At 42.9% G+C, this 17,733-nt stretch overlaps 1 protein-coding gene across 2 annotated transcripts; it reads right to left on the bottom strand.

The window, feature by feature from the left end:
* Nucleotides 1–1,140: 1,140 nt before the first annotated feature.
* On the bottom strand, nt 1,141–17,711 carry INCENP (inner centromere protein). 2 transcript variants are annotated; one of them, XM_085224491.1, is made up of 17 exons: nt 17,453–17,711; nt 17,263–17,376; nt 16,129–16,910; nt 14,291–14,342; nt 14,088–14,121; nt 10,596–10,674; nt 10,102–10,153; nt 9,306–9,423; nt 9,083–9,217; nt 6,836–6,945; nt 6,367–6,487; nt 5,350–5,472; nt 4,673–4,845; nt 4,332–4,422; nt 3,436–3,549; nt 2,093–2,252; nt 1,141–1,484 (listed from the first exon to the last, which is right to left on the bottom strand). In XM_085224491.1, exons 1-17 carry the CDS (start codon nt 17,587–17,589, stop codon nt 1,270–1,272), a joined length of 2,610 nt encoding a protein of 869 aa, XP_085080617.1. In that variant the 5' UTR covers nt 17,590–17,711; the 3' UTR covers nt 1,141–1,269. The 2 variants fall into 2 exon arrangements, with proteins under 2 accessions (XP_085080617.1, XP_085080618.1); XM_085224492.1 differs by lacking the exon at nt 3,436–3,549 and having other exon boundaries at nt 17,453–17,710.
* Between the last annotated feature and the right edge of the window lie 22 nt (nt 17,712–17,733).

Raw genomic sequence — 17,733 nt, 5'->3', positions numbered from 1 at the left:
CATAATCTCCAGGTTTTTTTTTTTCAGCGACCAAGCTGTATGTACAATGCTCTCAGTCTACTGACTGAGGTTGCAGCCATGAATACTCACCCACCTTTAAAATCAAGCCCCCCCCCAAGAAGATGATCCTGAGGTAAGAATCATTTATTTTGCCTACTTTGCAGAAGACAGACTTCCACAGCAACCTATAGAAATTAATGTAACTGTTTCCTTGAAAAATGTCACTGCCCTACTGGGACTTCTGTTCTCTCTATATAGAAACTTGTAGACTAGAACACCAAGTGATCTTGGAGCTGAAATTCTGGGCTCATATTTTGCTGTTATGTGGAAACTGTTTTGACATTGCTTTACTGAACAAGAAGTGCAAAGTGAATGCTTAAAAATAAAACCAGCTTTGATGCTGACTAAGTGAAATAGCTAAGGGGAGAAAAGAGCAAGACAAGGATTAAAGCTAAATAAAAACATCCTTTTAATCCAATCTGCCACAAACATGGAATTTAAATTAGAGAAGAAATATCCGAACCTTTGTATAATTTATTTGAGAGACTGCTAGAAGTACAAAGATTACTTATCTACTCTGGGCGTTCCTGGAGACATGGTTAACTCCAGAGTCACATCTCTCTCCAACAGCAGAAGAAAGGTCATTAAAATCCTCAGAATATTTCCTCCTGAGCTGCAATAACATCATCATCAATATAGCTTATGCACATAAATGCATTTGGTGTTGACGTAGAGCATACTAATGAAAACCAAACCAAATTATTTTGTAATTTGCAGGAGATGAAGACCATGGCTGCTAATATCTTTATTCTTAAGGACATCAGTAGTGTTTTGGACTTGACTCAAGATGCGTGCAGTGGTCATTAGCTGTACAATATTCTGGCTTCAGCCACAGAGAGGCAGGAACAGCACTGACGTACCTTTCTCTACCGCATGCATCAGCTGCCAGGCCTGCTTGGCTGAAGAGAACAATCACATTTGCTTTAGATGACGCATTCTCATGACCTGTAAGTCTAAATCTTTGCCAACTTAAAGCTGAAGGAAACAGGAGATGCCCTGTTCAGAAGCAAGATCTCCCCAAAGCCTGTAACTTCGCTCAATGGTAAGAAAACAAGCTTCCAAAATAGAAAATGCAAGAGACCCAGTCAAAGTTGACATTTATTCAATGCTGGTGCCTAAAGATTTAGGGATACTGAATATTAACTCTCTTCTCATCTAGAGAGACAAAAATGCATATTATTGCTCCACAGGAGACAGTTACTGTCCACCTCAGTACTTTTTCAGGCTGTATGGCAGACCTAGAACCGATTTGGCACCTGGAAACGGTGGGGAGTTCCACACAGCAGAGCTGGTGCGCTTGAAGTAGCGTGGTTTGCTTTTGTAAAAGATGTCCTCCAACTTGGGGCTTACGATTGTCCCAAAGAGTGCATCAACATTGGGAGGGTTGTAGTACTGGCGGATTACTGCTTGGCTAAGCTGATTCCCTGGAGAAACAAAAGATTAGAGTTACCATTACTTTCTGTCATCGAAATTGCTATGCAGACTGTATGCTGCCTGTCCCTGCTCCCTGTTTCTAATCGCACAAATACTGCAACATGAAAAACTCCTGTAACATGTGACATTTTAAAGCACTTTGATTACGTCTAAAGCTTCAGCACAGGCTCCTTGGTGGGAGAGAATGTACTGAATTCTGGCCAGGAAGGGACAAGGTTTCTCAGCTTTTCTTCCTACAGGTACAGTCGGTATCCACACTAACTTCTTAGTCTCCCTGGGATAGGCAGAATATCAGGAAAGTAGTAGTGGGAAGTAGTTCAGAAGCAGAACAACAGCCAGCTTCCATAGACTACACGGTCAAGCACACTTCAAGGTGCAATTCAGAGCAGCAATTCACAATTCTTCCACTTACACTGGCAAAATGACATTAGCAGCAGCATTAAGTGGTTTAAAAGAGCATTATTCCCCAGTGCTGCTCCATGAAGCTCCCAGTTGGCAGAAGAGGCTAAATCTTATAACCACCATTATCCACTGGAACAAAGCTGCATCAGGGATGGCTGGAGGCTTTCAGGACAAATTTTAACCTCCTAACACGTACCACTGGCCCAGGCAGGGATGGGTTTGCGAGGCTGGCTTTCATCATCAGTAGAGTCATCACTGTTCAGATCCATTCCATAGTTATTTGGGTTTATCTTGGGGGGCTTTGGATCTTTATGATACTGTGGAGTCATCTGGTATGAATTGCAGGCAGGTGAATTCTAGAAGATGAACATATTGTCAGCTGTTAGATGCAATAATATCGCTACATTTCCAAGTTGTAATGAGATGCTTGTAGCTTACAGTATCTTGGTATTCCCCCTTGCTGTACCGCATAATTTTGAAACCTAAAATTGGACAATTCTGAAGTTTTGGTCAAAGAACTTCACCCAAATTATAAAGTTTTGATACCATTTTAACTTTGTACTGCCTTCTCTTGTTTAATTAGGCCACTTAATTGGCTAATTATGAAATAAGTAAGCTGGCAATACACTCATCTTAATACAGATACAACAGTTTCCCTCAAAATAAGGAACTTTAAATAGAGTTGTCACGTCCTCAAAGCTGGAGCTAAGTGATGTCCTGTAAGTACTTTGCAACTTAACAACCAGGCATTTAATATTATTAAACAAAATATTATTTTGTACAAGAAATGACCATCTCAGAATAAACTGTATTATAATTTTGATGGGAACAGTAAGACTGAGAAAAATGCAAGTCGAGAAAAAAAACTTGAAACAGCAGATTTCACCAACCATGAAACTTAAGTCAGTTCTTAACAAGAGAGACAAGCAAGAGCTAGAAAGTTTTGCTCCCCCCCAACGTGCTTTTTTCATGGCTCTGTATACATTACAGTTATTTTACATTTTGTTTGTTTTGCATTTAAATTATATAGCTTTGCAAGGAAATAAAGATCCATGTATTTGTCTTTCATGTTCACTGTGTACGTTCATCTCCAATGTAATCTCACATTTCACTGGTACTGCAGCACAAATGCAATACTATTCCACACACTCTGCTGCCATCCTGTGGCTGGTTCCGGTTTTGAGATTAAATACAACTATCTCAGTGTATCTGCTGCCTCCAAGGTTCAGTATTTTAAGCAAGTTTAGAGAAGGCAAGGTAACAAACAGCTACTGCCTTATTTCGACAGCTAGAAAAATTCTAGAAAATATTTGCTGCTTCCCTTCCCTCCTTATCAGTACCCCAAAGCATTTAGGTACTCAAGGCCACCAGGAGCTGACCTCAGGTAACCAAGGAAAAAGTTTACAGCATCCCTTCATTACTGAAAGGAAATTAAAACAAAAAAAGGAGGTACTATCGCTCATAGTAACAGCATGTCAGTGCTGAAATCCAAGTTCTCCGATGCGATCCCTTAAAGAAATTTCACCAGAGAGCAGTTACCTCTTTGTTTTCTAGGTGCTGTGTTTGGGCTACATCTTTAGCTTTTTGTTCCTCTGGTAGTTTCTTCTGTTCTTGCTCCTGCCTCTTCATCTCTGCTAGCAACTGTTCTTCCTTCTGGCAAGCCGATGTCAAAAGTGAATTTAAGTTTACCTTATTAACTACTAACCCATGGGGTTAACTCAAGGATCCACAATTTGGACATACAAAAAAAAATATCTAAGGATGCCATCCAGAACAAGCCAAAAGAAATCTGACCTTACACAATCTTAGTCCTTCCTACTGGATGTAAAGGAAACAGAGAGACTGCTAACTCAAACTGTACAGGGTGAGATAAATCTCACCTAGTCTTAGACAAGTTGTACGTGGGTTTACCACCTTCATGAAGCTAACCGACAGGATGAGAACCTTCCTGGGTACATAGGGATGGGCACTAAGGAATTCAGCTCCTTGAAGGCAGTAGGATATCTGCTGCCAGTGAACAATGAACCATGAGTAAAGATGCTTGTTTAGTTAATCTATGTGAGAATTACCATTGCAGAAAAAAACCTCATGAACTCTGCAGTCTGTACTTCTGTTTTGTCTGAAAGTGTACAACATAAAATTGGGATGTTGTTTCTGAAAAAATCTGGGATCAATTATTTGACATCAAGCAAAGTACAGTACACCTGGCAAAGAACAAGAGCCAAAAACTTCACTATGTGTTAGCAGCAGAGTAAAAAGAAAGGACAGATATCCAGACAAAAAGGACCCCTTCTGTTCACACTGAAGTGGACAGAGAAGTGACTGGACCAAAAGCACTTTAGGTTAGCTCAAGATCAGAAGCACAGTAGTTCACTCATCAGGGTTCTTAACTTTATAGCCCACTTCAAACAGAAGTCAGAGCCACATCTACTTACTTCTTTTTTCTCCGTCTCCTTCTGGAGCTGCTCTTTAGCAGCCAATGCTTCCTTCTGCAGGCGAGCTGCCTTCTCTTGCTGTTCACGTTGCCTGAGAACCAAGGCAATGGACTATTACACTCAAAACTATAAAAGGGTATCTTTAACATCCACAGAGACTGCTGCAGACCCTGCCTATTCAGAGCACTTCTACGCTGAGTTCAGGACTACTTAACAGTGAAGTAACACTCAATTGGCAGAAGTGCCCAGTGCAAAATAGCTCATCAGTGCTTAGGCCTGCATTTCTACTGCTTTTAAAAGGCCCAGCACAGAATTTGGTACATAAATGGATATTATCTTACTTTTCTGCCTGAATCCTCTCCTGCTCCTTCTTCCTCTCCAGCTCTCTCTCTGCAGCCAGTTGTTTTTCTCTCTCCTGCTCTGCCTGCCTCTGCTCAGCAATTTTCCTGGCACGTTCCTGCTCCTCTTCTTTCTTCTTCTGCATTAGCTCTTTGTGCCGACGTTCCTCCTCCTCCTGTTAAGCAGAAGGCAACTAATTACTCCCCACTGTACAAGAATAGGCTCCAGAACAAAGAATCAGGATCATCTCATTTGACGTAAGTTTTTAGCATATATCACAACACAGTAATGAAACAAAAAGCTACAACCCCAGTACCTTCATGCATTTCAGCTATTTCAACACTATCCTTTCTCTACCACCACGTATCCTAAATGGTCCAATAGCCACCATGCTCTAATAGATAAGGTTAACTGAGGAATTTAATACTTGCTAATTTGAATGAAGGTCTTCAGTAAGAAGAAGATATGCAGGTTACAAACATCACTAACAGCTCACAGCATAGTGCTGGAAGAAGCACAGTGCTGTGGAGAGCTTTGAAGACAAACATTCTCTTCACCCCAATTTTTACTCAGTTGGTTCATCTCAGCATTCCCGCTGCATTCCTTGTTTACAAAGGCCACAGCAAACTGCAGCTATTTTAACTGTATGCAGGACAATAAGACGGGCTCCAGCACAAACCTGCTGCAGTGCTTTTTGCTTTCTGGCCTCTTCATCCTGCCTGCGCCGGGCTTCCGCTTCTTCCATTTTCTTGGCAGCTGCTCTCTTTTTTATCTTCTCCTCTGCCAGTCTTTCTTCCCGCACCTGAAGCACACACAGCAAGATGAATGCTTAAGTTTCAGATTGGACAACGTTCTGTGTGTGAACTACCGTGGCAGTATGTCTTAAAAATACAAAGCCCCCACCCTCTTATGAAACAGACTTCCTTTTTTTGCCACTAGGAGTCGATGAGATCTATGCTCTATTTTAAAAGAGAATCTTCTTAAAATCATAGAAAGGTATGGGTTGGAAAGGACCTTTAAGATCTAGTTCCAACCCCCTGCAATAAGCAGGAGCACCTCGCACTAGATCAGGCTGCTCAAAGCCCCATCCAGCCTGGCTCTGAATGCTTCCAGGGAGAGGGTATTCACAACTTCATCCTCTTCTGCATCTGTGCAGGAAGATATAAATTCTATTCTGGAAGGAGAAATCTAATACTACAAAAGCCGTAAGAATTTATTCTAAGAAGCAGGAAATCAATAAAGCAGATGGAAATACTGAAAGCAGACGAAGGATTGTTATGGTCACATACGTAAACCATCTGAAGGTCTCAGATACCAGAAAGGGTGTGGAGAAAGTATGCTTATTTTCACATTTGATCTGATTAACAGATGAAGAGAACAACTTCAAATAGATAAAACGATTAGGTTGGCTTTATCTATTTGAAGTTGTTTTCCTATCCATCTAATAAAGCCTTATTAAACCACATTTAAATCCGTAACTCTAGAAAATAAAGTTTTATCTGCCACTTGCTGTAACCAAGGAAAAGGGAGTCACTGAGTATCACTAAGTGCAATGTTTCTGGAAACATCTTTATTTAAATGGCCATTCTTTGAATTTCAGCAGCCTTCGTTCCTCTTTCTGGAAGGCAAACTCACATATCATCTGCTTCAATAGTCATTATTCTCACCAGTAAGATCTGAGTAGGATGCTCCTTACCTTCTCTGTCTTCTCATCAAACAGAGCTAGCTTCTGCTCAATGCGCCTTTTCCTCTCTTCCTCCAATTGCTCTGCCCGTTCCCGAGCTTGCAGCACTTTACGCAGGCGTTCTTCACGCCTCCTGCAGGACACAGCCCAATGTTGTCAGTGCAGCCCAGCTAGATGAGTTCCTACCATAGACCTCAAAGAGATTCAATTAAGGCAGACACACATCTAGGGCTGCGTTACAGTCAATGAATTAAGCAAACCGTTTAAAAATTGGCGATATTTTTAAGCTCTAAGGCAGAGAACTTGCAGCAAAAAGCTGAAGAAGCACTCAACTAAAAGTGTTAGTTTCTTATTAGTGTTTTGGATAGATACTATGAGATCCAATACTGCGTATATGGAATCTGCAAGATAAATGGCCTTGATACAGGGCACAACAGGCCCAGAGAGGACAGTGCATACGAGACAGAACGCTTATACTTACAACTTCGCCTCTTCTAGTCGCCGTTTCTTTTCTTCCTCCACTTTTTGTTTTCTCAACTGCTCAGCCTCTTCCTTCTTTCTCAGAGCCTGCAGTTTTTGTCTCTCCTTTTCCTAAGATGAATTGAAATGTGACTATACCACATGACAGAGTTTCTTTCCCCCTTAGCCTACCCAGATTGAGGCAAAGACCCAGATATATAACACCCGCAGCTGCAACCACAACATGGGATGGTAATAAGCCTGAAACAGACCTCAGGTAGACTGTGGTCATGGATGTCTGGGAACAGATGCAATGCATCTGTTCAAGTGTTAATCCTTGAGAGCATGACAAGAAGCTGAGACATTAAAACAAAAGCATCAGCTCTTAATGTCCAGACAGCTTTCAGAGTTTGCAGACAGACAACACTGTGATTTAACTGGTAAAGAGAACCAAGAAAGCAGTGCTAATGCTTGGCAACAATATTAACTTCCTGCAGCAAGTGATGGGGACAGATGGTACTCTAGGAAACACATTGCTTACTTCAGCTCAGAGCTCTCACTGGTTTCTTTGCTTCCCACAAAGCTTTTATCTCTTGGTAAACCTCCACCATTTAACCAGAGTGCTTGCAGCTTGTTTGCAACCACATTTGCTGCACAGTTGGCCCCATACATCACCTACCCAGAAATACAGGGGATTTTTCCCATTTTACTGAACAATCCAGCTAACTCAACCTGAAGTATACTGTCAATTACAAGAGCAAGAGCCAACCACCACTACAACCATAGCAAAAACATTAAGATAAACTAATTTAATACTAGATTGCATACTGCAAATGCCTAATTATGACACTTCTAGCCTCAGTTCAAGTACCATACCGATAAGCAGGGTCAAATATTCAAGTGATTGGTTACTTTATGCTGAGCTCCATGTTGAGACTGGTAGGTCTCCAACTGATGAATTTAAAATTGACAATTGTATCTTACTGTTCTTGTGTTACTTAGTTGTGTTTAGCCCCCATATGGAAAAAGTCTTAAGGTGGAAGTTGCCTGCACTGGAACAAAACCTGAAATAAAACTTCTGACGAAATCACAGCAGCAAAGGATCTACTAGGAAGACTCTTTTCTGATCACATCAGCTCCTTTGCCAACACAAACACTAATGACAGTAGGAACACCAGTGAGATAAAAGGCTGAATGTTTTACTACTTCCTAAACATAGGCTTCTGATACAAGACTCTCTAAGCATTACAACCATGAGAGCTTTAAGACATGGAAGTTTAGATGTTAGGTTGCCAAGATATAAGACAGGCACAAGAAAATCAGTTTCTGCAGTATGCCCTCCTCTCCCTCTCCAGCTTTCCTGAAAGTAAAAACAAGCCCTAGAACTACCTTATCTTGGAGGCAAGTTACTGAATATAAGTAGTAGGAGCAATCTGTGCTTGCCATGCTAATTTCTAGCTCATCTCTAAGTGCATCAATGAAGCTTTGCTCCTGTCCTCGCTAATGCTGCTAGAGTGCCCAAGCAGTTCTACAGAAGTAGAACACAGGAAACCAACTCCATCTGAAAATGGAGAATCAGAATGTCTTAAGTCCACTCAAAATCCTTCTATTTGGCACACAGGAGCTTCTCCTATTGATGCTATAAGCTTCACAGTGGTAATGCACAGTTAACAGCATCCACCTGCAAACAGGAAAAGCATGCAATCCATCTCTGCTAATAGCTGGTTGCTGCAATTACACTCCCTTGATATTTGTGCTGTATCTCCTGTAGATACCAGCATACTTGTCTCGCTGACACAGCAGTCTTCGATTCAAGATAGGCTCATGTTTCTTCTTCCTACAAGGAGCTCCAAAGATCTCATAGACCTCAGAATATCAGCAGCTTAGATTTAAGAAAAACTTGCTAAGATTTCACTCATCAGAAGAGTCCTAGAAATGAAACTTAGGATCTACAGGCTTCAATTATATGCACTATTCAATTATATGCAGTATTCAAAATCCTCTTGGAAATAACTGGGAAATGAAAACCACTTTCTCTTCCCCTGTTAGTTACTAAAACCACAGAGAAATGCTATAGAAATAAAGATTAGATTCTGAGTTAGAAATCTTCAGGAAGCTGACTAGTCACAAGTTTAGTTAGTTTATCTAAACAGGAAGCTTGAAATTGTTCCTTAGTTTAACATGGGTGGGAAAGTTTGTTTTGCATCTGTGCTTTAACCTAGACACTCTTTAGACCATCTTCTAGTAGTTTATGACAGTCATGTCTTACCTTGGGATCATGTTGGAGAGGAGTGTTGTACTTGATAAAAGACTTTATTACTCCATTTCTCCCCACAGAGGTTGGAGTCATTAGGAGCTGATTCTTTTGCACAGTGTGCAAAAATGTTTTGAAAGGACGTACAACCTAGGAGGATAATGAAAAAAAAATGATGCACAGGATCTCAGTAAGAAACAGTTCCTGCTGAAGTACGTCAGGGTTAAAAGGATCTTACTTTGCTAGCTGGACATGGAGGGGATGGAGTCTTTTTTCTCTGAGGAGAAAGCCCTCCATCTTCTGCTTGCTGGGTGTCATAGCGTTGATCCACAGCTCTTTTGTAACTTGTCTTTCTCCTGTGAGAAAAAAATGCAACTTCCCACACACTGCAAACACCTGTTTGTCTCAAATTCAAGTTGTTTTTTTTTTTTTTAAGTCATAAAACTATCCTAGATTAAAAGATGGGGTATATTCAAATAGTTATCCAGTAAAAATTCCTAATGTGACAGAAGATAAAAAAAATAAACCTTTTTGTAGAGAGAGAGAAAACTTATTACAAAAGTCTCATATTCACAAGTCACTGAAGCCATTCATAATGCAACAGAAAGTACAATAAGACAACAGAGCAGCAAGGTCCCAGGCCACAGCAAGTGAGAATCCACTCAGATGTCACAGCACTGGGCACAGAAATAAGAGAAAGAAACTGCTTACCTTCAGAAGGCTTGTAAGGCCCTCAGATAAGCAGGGATCTCCAGATGATATCCCCTTGCCTCCACTGCCAACCTTTAATGAGGTCTGGGAAGGGGTGGATCCTGGCTCCACCTCTTCCAGTCACTCAGGTGCATTCTATGTACCTGAACTCCCCTGGGTTGGCCCTGCCTTCCCACCAGGTGCTCAATCACTGCTTCAAGCCGTGACTTAGCACTGCCACTACACCATTTAGCAGTGTTTCTGTGTTGAACTTATTTTGAACAAGAAACTGGATTACAGATCACCAAAAGTACTTTCCCATCTAAATGATTCTATAGATATACCTGGCACTTTGGGGTGGTTCCTGGGTCTTCTCACTCTTACTTAAGTCACATTCTGAAAGAAAAAGCAACAAACAGTTAGTTCTGGCCAAAAAAAAAAAAAAAAAGCCCTTCCAAGACAGCTTTGAAAGCACGTAACAGATTTAACAGCTCTCTCCAGGCAAAATAGGAAAAAAAAAAACACTTGCCATGCATTACACATAGCAGGACCTTGCCTGCTTTGAAAAATAACCACAGTGTCATACAAACATAGAAATAAAAAATAAAGGTTCTCCCTCAACCTGAGAACACCTAACTTTATATCTCCATTACATCACAGACCATTTCCATGCGCTTCCCAGGGTGGAAAATGACAAGTCCAGCACAGAGTTCCCTAATTGTTAATCTACTGAAACAAATCCTTGTCTTCCAAATTGGGCTTTCAGTCTTTCAAGCTTTCCAGTCTCCCAAAGCCATAACTACTTAAAATAGTGCCTAGAAAGCCTCTGAGAAGTTACCGTTGTTGCTCGTCTCCTGCTGTTGTTCATTTCTGTTGACAGTCTGAGAGCGAAGTGACATCCGCGGGCCTTGGAAATCCTGTAGGAAAAACAAATGGGTCTCAATGCAATTCTTGCACAGGAACAACAAACTATTCATAAAAATCACAGAATCGTTAAGGTTGGAGAAGACCTCTAAGATATTTATCTAGTCCAAATGTCCACCTACTACCAACACTGCCCTCTAACCCGTGTCTCACCTACACATTTCTTGAACACCTCCAGGGACAGTGACACAGCCACCTTCCTGGGCAGCCTGTGCCAGTGCATCACCACTCTTTCAGAGTGGTTCTTCCTGATAACCAACCCAAACCTCCAATCAGGCAACTTGAAGCCATTCCCTCTCATCCTATTGATGGTTACCTGGGAGAAGAGGCCAACCCCTACCTCACCACAACCTCCTGTCAGCTTGTGGAGGGCAATAAGGCCTCCCCTGAACCTCCTCTTCTCCAGAGGAAACAATCCCAGTTGCCTCAGCTGCTCCTCATAAGACTTGTGTTCTGGTCCCTTCACCAACTTCACTGCCATTCCCTGGACCCTGAAATCATGTCATACCAGCACAGCTCCTGCCTGAAATATACCCAGGGAGTACAATACTACTACAAAGTATTGGTAGCACCCAATGAAAAATACAGCTTTGGATACCATCTTGGAAAATTCCTTGAAGTCATCAGTAGAAGCACAGATGTTAATGCACAGTGTGAATATCAGCAACGGGGTACCGACTACTTAAACTGAACAAAGTGAGCCTATTAAGGACAAAAAGCATTCCCTGTTTGAAATCTGTTTATTCTTGCCAGAGTTCTGGCAAAGAATCAGACAATACTCCACTTAGCAATGCTAAAAGATTAAGATGGCAAAAACAAACAGCTTATTTCCTAGATTTATGTATTTCCATTATGAATACAATACACATTGCTGTCTGCCTTCCTTGGCGTTACAGATACGTATTTATTTCTGTTGTGATAATGGTGTAATATGTCTGTGAGAACAGGTAATGGCATTCAAAATCTACACTGCAACTAGCAATACAAATATTAATTCCACTCCTCACATCTACCTTGGCTAGCAGCAACAAAGGATTTAGGAAAAAAAGTTAAAATGAAGCCTGGAAATTTTATACTCAGCAAATGCTTCTTTAGAGTTTCATCTTTAGGCTAGTATAGGAAGCATCTTGTGGGCCAGCAGAAGCACAAAGATCTGATTAATCTGATAGCAGAATGGAGAAAAAGCTGATCTCTAAGTAACAGCATGTATAAAGGTACTATCTTTGACTATAGGAGCCCATAAAGACATTTCCTTTTCTGCAAAGAGTGCTGAGTATTGATGTTTTCAGGCTGCTTACAGCTTGCAAAGAGGGCTCTGCCAGGAACCAAACCATATTTGGTTTGTTAAGAAAAGAACAGACAGATAGGATGACATAACCTGGTGACAGCTTAAGAACAGAACAATGTAGCAAATTGGAGCAACAAATACAATGGGAAAGGCATTACAACAGAGATGTGATGACAGAAGCACCAGAGCACAGTTAGAAAGGTGCTATGAAGGAAGGGAAGAAGATTGCTCACCTGTATCAAAAGATTCCAGGTTCATAGGGAAAAGCTTCACCAAGGAGGGATCTCCAACCAGAGATCCTTCCTCACTGGCAGTCAGCCCTTAAATAAGGTCTAAGAGAGGTACAGCCAGGCTCCTCTCCTTCCTGTCACGCAGCTGAATTGCCTCCACCTGTGCTCCCAGGGCTGACCAGGTCCTTTCCTCAGGAGCTCAATCAGTGGTTCAGGCTGTGACTCAACAGTTCCCATACAGAGGGGTTACAAAATCCCACTCTTGTCAGCAGTAGTATAAAATAAAACTTGAGGATTAAGGATAGATCAGCTACACTATATGACTAGATTGTAGTTGTAAGTTCATCAGGGTAGGGAAGCAAAAGATACAGATCCTCCACTCGCAGATCTGCAAAGCAGTCAGTTTGTTTTTTTCTTCTTCATATTTCCACTGTAACCTTTTTCCACACCTGAAACTCAGTCAAGCTAAAAGGCACTACAAGAACTGAATTTACTTGAACTTTTGCCAATCTACTGAAAAGTACATGCATAAAAGCACGTGGAAGCCTATCCTTGCTTACAGAAGTTCTAATGCCACAGAGCTCCACTCCATTAATTCAGCCTTTGCCTATTGAAAATGTTTCTCAACAAAACACTGACATAATCCTGGGATTTCTTCCTCACGAGGGCAGTGTGAACTGTGGAGGGATATGTTTTGACCTGAATGATATTTACAAATTTCTGTCATTGTCTTAAGACGAACTGACAACCTTTCAGTAATCTGTAGGACTAGTGAAAAGGTCAAAAGAGCTTTAAAAATACAGAAATAGCAGTAGTGTACCAACTCCGCCCAACTAAAAAAAACTTTTCTGAATTATAAGAAGTTTATTTAACAGTCTGATATGAATTCAGGATTGAATTCTCATAAAAATAAAGGGCTACAAAACCACAAACAGAAAGCAGGCCTCTACTCTGAATGCCAGCAATACCAAGGACTGAATTCAGTGCTCAGAAACATAGAATGGTTTGGGTTGAAAAGGACCTTTAAAATCATCTAATTCCAGCCCTCTGCTATACACAGGGATACCTCTCTCCAGGGCAGGTTGCTCACAGCCTCATCCAGCCTGGCCTTGAATGCTTTCAAAGAGGGGGCATCCACAACCTAGCTGGCAACCCGTGTCAGTGTCTTACCACCCTTACAGTAAAGAATTTCTTCCTAATATCTAGTCTACATCTACCCTCTTCCAGTTTTAAGCTATTTCCCCTCATCCTGTCACTACATGCCCTTCAAAATGTCCCTCCCCAGGTACTGGAAGACCAGAATGAGGTCTCCCTGGAGCCCTCTTTTCTCCAGGCTGAAGTACCCTAGTACTCTCAGCCTGTCCTCGAAGGGGAGGTGCTTTAGCCCTCTGATCATCTCAGTGGCCCTCCTCTGGACCTGCTTTAACAATGTAAATGATGCTTGAATGCAATCAATCATTCACATTACTAAAATGCTTACCTTTAAATATTCTTATGTAAGCTGACAGATAATGCTATTTTCCAAACTAGCCTTGGCTGGGAAGCATCCAAGCTTGTAACACCATATAGAAATAAGCTTCAAGTCACAAGCACTCATTTTCTGAGTAAAAACTTCACTGTTCTTAATTTTGACAATTCTGGAAGACTTTGATCAAAACAGAATCAGACTTTTCTCCAGTCTGTTCATCAGAACTAGGTAAGCTATGTACAGGGTCATGCATGTGGCTGAGCTGAACGCCCTATGTCTTCTTTATTCAAGTGGTCTGAATCTGATTGTATGTGGTCACAACTCCCTGATTTCCCAGCAACATATGAGAGATACATTCAACATATTTTGGTCACGAGTCCACACAAACAGAAATGCTTTTAAATCCTTGTCAAAACTTACCAGCTTTGGAGGGGTATGAGGTACAGGAGGAGGTCTAGAAAAAGAATTAGAAAGGTAGCCACATTTAATAACGTTGAGGAAACTATGAAATGATTTGTTATCCATAAGCATTTTATATCAAGAATTCAACTGGAGAGGAAAAATAAAAAAAAAAACCAAGCATGATATTAAGGATAAAAAAAATATCTTGGAAGTAGTCTCACCCAGTGTTGACAACTGTTTCTTCATCTTCTGGCACCTCTTCAGAACCCGAGCCTAGAGGAAAAGAAAAAAGGGTGCCAAAACTGTAATGCAAGGCACAAGCCAAGACTCTTCGTGAGATTCTCTCAAGACTTGTCTGCTCTGCCTCCTGGGTTACCTCCTGCAATTCAAATGCATGCCGCTACAAGCAAAGGCAGCTTAATACACCCAAGTAGCACTAGAAAAAAAAACAACAACCATTACCCGCAATTTTAATATAAGAAAATTGTTTTCAATTGCAGATGAGTTAAAAGTGATATTCAATGTGTTTATATTAAGAGTGGCTGGGCTTGGGCCAGATTCATCTTGCAGGGCCGCGTTCAGATACTAGCAGTAGCAGAAACCAGCATTATTTACAGTCACAGTGCTGATCCCTGCTATACATTCCAGCTAGCTCAGTGGTAGCTAGCTTTTAAGAACCAACACAGGCTGGAAACTGCTGTTAATAATTAATAAGATGGATATGCCGCCTCAGACTGAGGGGGGTAAATGCAGACAGACACTGCATAAGTATGAAGTCTGCTCCTAAATTTCTACCCCAGTGTTATCAAAGGAAACGCAAATATGTGCTGTATACACAAGACATGATCCATCAGAGACACGGTGGATACCATGCAATCAATTAATAGCTATGCAGTGTGGTCAGACATTAAATTCTGCTCGAGTGGAGCTGCCTGAAGCACCTCAGTTTCTCTCCTTACACCTGGAAATTTTGACTGGGCAAGAGATCCGTCAAGTCAAACAGTGCAGAGGAGAGAAATGAAGTCCTCTTTAAGGTTCCCAGGTAATCCAGATCCAGACAACATCACTTAAACTGGGGAGAAAGAGCTGCTTCAGTGTCCCTTCAAAGTTAGTGTGTCAGGGACCTAAAGGCCCCTGACTGAAGAATGATCCTGGGATAGAAGAAAGTAATCTGACAGTTTTAAGGGAAGTGATCTTGTTTCGTAGTAATTGCTGACCCTGGTGGTTCACCTTGTTTTGCAAGGACTCGTTCTGCAAGCTGGTGTTCATCCTTCGCAGAAACCCACTTGCATTGCAAACTAAGCTTAGATTATTTTAATAAATTTACAAAGATCAGTCTCAAAATTCCTTCTCAAAGGAGGGGCTCCAGAAGAGATTATTTCTAAAAATCACAATAGCTACCTTGTTTTCTTTAAAACAAGACGGAGCCCAAACTCCTCCAAAGGACTACTAGCAACAAAAAACCTCATTTGCCAGACTTGAACTTTGCCAGCTATCAGCACAGAAACTCAGATGTTAATCATGTTCTCTCACGTGAGAAGAACAAGGCTGAATTTGTAGGCTATAACCCACTAGTTAACAGTTACCTGGGTTCCTCCGTTCACAGAGGTATCCAGAAAGTCAGTTAGAACACTGGCATTTAATGAAAGGTGTCTAAGCTAGAAAGATCTAAGATCTGGCTAAGCTGCTGCACCCAAACTAAAGAACTCTTCCACTAACATCATCTTTCTTCAGAAGCTGTGTATGACTGCACAAGATACTGCAAGGAGTTTGCAATAAGAACAACCGACCATCTCTCTTGCATTATTTCAAGTAGCCAACCATATCTTGTTCAGCTGAGGGTCAAGCTCACACAGTGCTTTTGATTCTCTGTTCTCTAGATTAGCTTACTCATCTCTATTAACTTTTCCAGGCACAGAACCCAACCACGCAGGGTGGTTGGCCACTGTGTAGATTCCTGCCCATTGCAAACACCAGACCCATGGACTCATGCAAGCAACACGTTGACAAAATGAGCAAAAACAGTGCAAAGCACGTATCCAGTGGCATTCAAACTTACCATTCACGGAACTGGAGGACACAGATAACTTTTGAGGCGCCTTACGCTTGATCACTGTCCTGGCGATGGATTTCCGAATAGTGCTTTCCCTCTTGCGGGCTAGTGAGTATTTCTCTGCCAGTGAGGTTCTACGAATCGCGGAAGGTTTGCCCATCAGGCTTCTGCGCACAGAGCGACGGCTTAGCCTAGAACCTGTAGGAGTTTCTGGGCTATCTGTTGTACGCTGAGGTTCTTTATCATTCCTCTCATTATGCTTTTGCACCTGAGCAGAGTCATCTACCTCTTCCAGCCCAGGCTCTTCACTTAAAACCACTGTAGTATCAGCTGCATTTGCTGTCTTCTTAAATGCACTCTTGTTCTTTCCTGAACCTTTTGCCTCTGGGGTATGAGGGACCATGAGCTCAGATGCAGCAGGCAAAGGCTGTGATTCTGCAGCACTGCTCTCCTTGGGAGACTTGTCATCTGAGCTCAGGGGGAGGTTCGTGGAGTGGTTCCCTGCTAGTTCAGATGCACACTTCTGGAACTGCAACTCAGCACTAATGCGATCACAGACACTGATTTCTACTACGGGAACTACCCTTTCTCCTAGATGTTCAGGAAGGACCTCTGAGCAGTCGGCAGGCGCTGCAGCCTGGGATCTTGTCAACTGCTGAGAGACAGTTTGGCTTGAGAGTTCTTGGGCCTCGGTGCTGAGTGGTGCTGCGTCTTCTTTATTTTGGAGTCGCTGAGAATATCGCTTGGAAGACACTGCTGTCAGGTTGTTAGTCCTCCTTCTAGATAATCTAACAACAGAGACGCCACATTAGCATAGAGCTGGATTTAGCAACAGCCCAGAACCACGGAAGCAGCCCCCTGGCAGATCGGAAAGTTGCTATATAAAGCAAACAAGAGGCATAAAACGGCCACAAGCTCCAATTATCAACTAGCAGGCAGGGTGCGCTTTCATCCGGGCACCTCCGCGCTATGGCGCGCTCCAGCCGCTAGGCTACGAGCGCCCCGAGCCAGCGCACAGGCAGGCCTTTAACAGCAGCGCGGCGGGGGCTGCCGCGGCGGGACCCCCAGCTCTCAGAACGGCCCGCAGTACGACGGCCCCGCGGCGGGGCGCCTCGCCTCACGGCCGGGCCCGCGGCCTACCTCCTCCTGCCCAGCTCCAGGCTCTCGCCCCGCAGCGCGGACGGCCGCTTCCTTCTCTTCCGGTTCTTCTGCGACGGCGTCTTGGGCATCAGCTCCGGCTGGTCGCTGTAGTGGCTGCAGGCGGGGGCACAGCTCAGCACGGGACCGTCAGTTGGGAGCGGAGGGGAGCGCGGCGGGGGGAGACTGTTACCTGCCGAACATCCTGGCCGCCTCCTCGCGGATCTCTTCCAGCCACACCATGTCGACGTCGTCCACCTGCCGCAGGAGCTCCGCCAGCCGTTGGTTGCACGCCGTGGGCAGCCGCGCCAGGCCCGCTGCCATCGCCATCGCTCCGGCTTACCTCAGCCCCAACCGCCCCCCTGCACGCGCACTGCCCGGCCCTTACCCCGCTCCCCTTGCTGTCGCCGCCGCGCGCGCAGCAGCTCTACCCGCCTGGAATTCAAACCTAACGTTCACCTCCCACTCTGCCAT

Source organism: Meleagris gallopavo, chromosome 5 (genome assembly GCF_905368555.1).
Source record: "Meleagris gallopavo chromosome 5, MGAL_WU_HG_1.1, whole genome shotgun sequence".
In the NCBI taxonomy this organism is placed as follows: domain Eukaryota; kingdom Metazoa; phylum Chordata; class Aves; order Galliformes; family Phasianidae; genus Meleagris; species Meleagris gallopavo.
The sequence above is the reverse complement of the archived record's forward strand: the minus strand, read 5'-3'. Positions and strand labels throughout refer to the sequence as shown.

Bases quoted from the DNA above. Each gene is read 5' to 3' on its own strand.
- INCENP (XM_085224491.1), bottom strand. From the start codon at position 17,589: ATGGCGATGGCAGCGGGCCTGGCGCGGCTGCCCACGGCGTGCAACCAA. The intron at 9,218-9,305 runs GTAAGATCCTTT...TTATCCTCCTAG, and splicing joins CTCCATGTCCAGCTAGCAAA to GTTGTACGTCCTTTCAAAAC. The intron at 6,488-6,835 runs GTAAGTATAAGC...TGTGTCCTGCAG, and splicing joins CGACTAGAAGAGGCGAAGTT to GAGGCGTGAAGAACGCCTGC.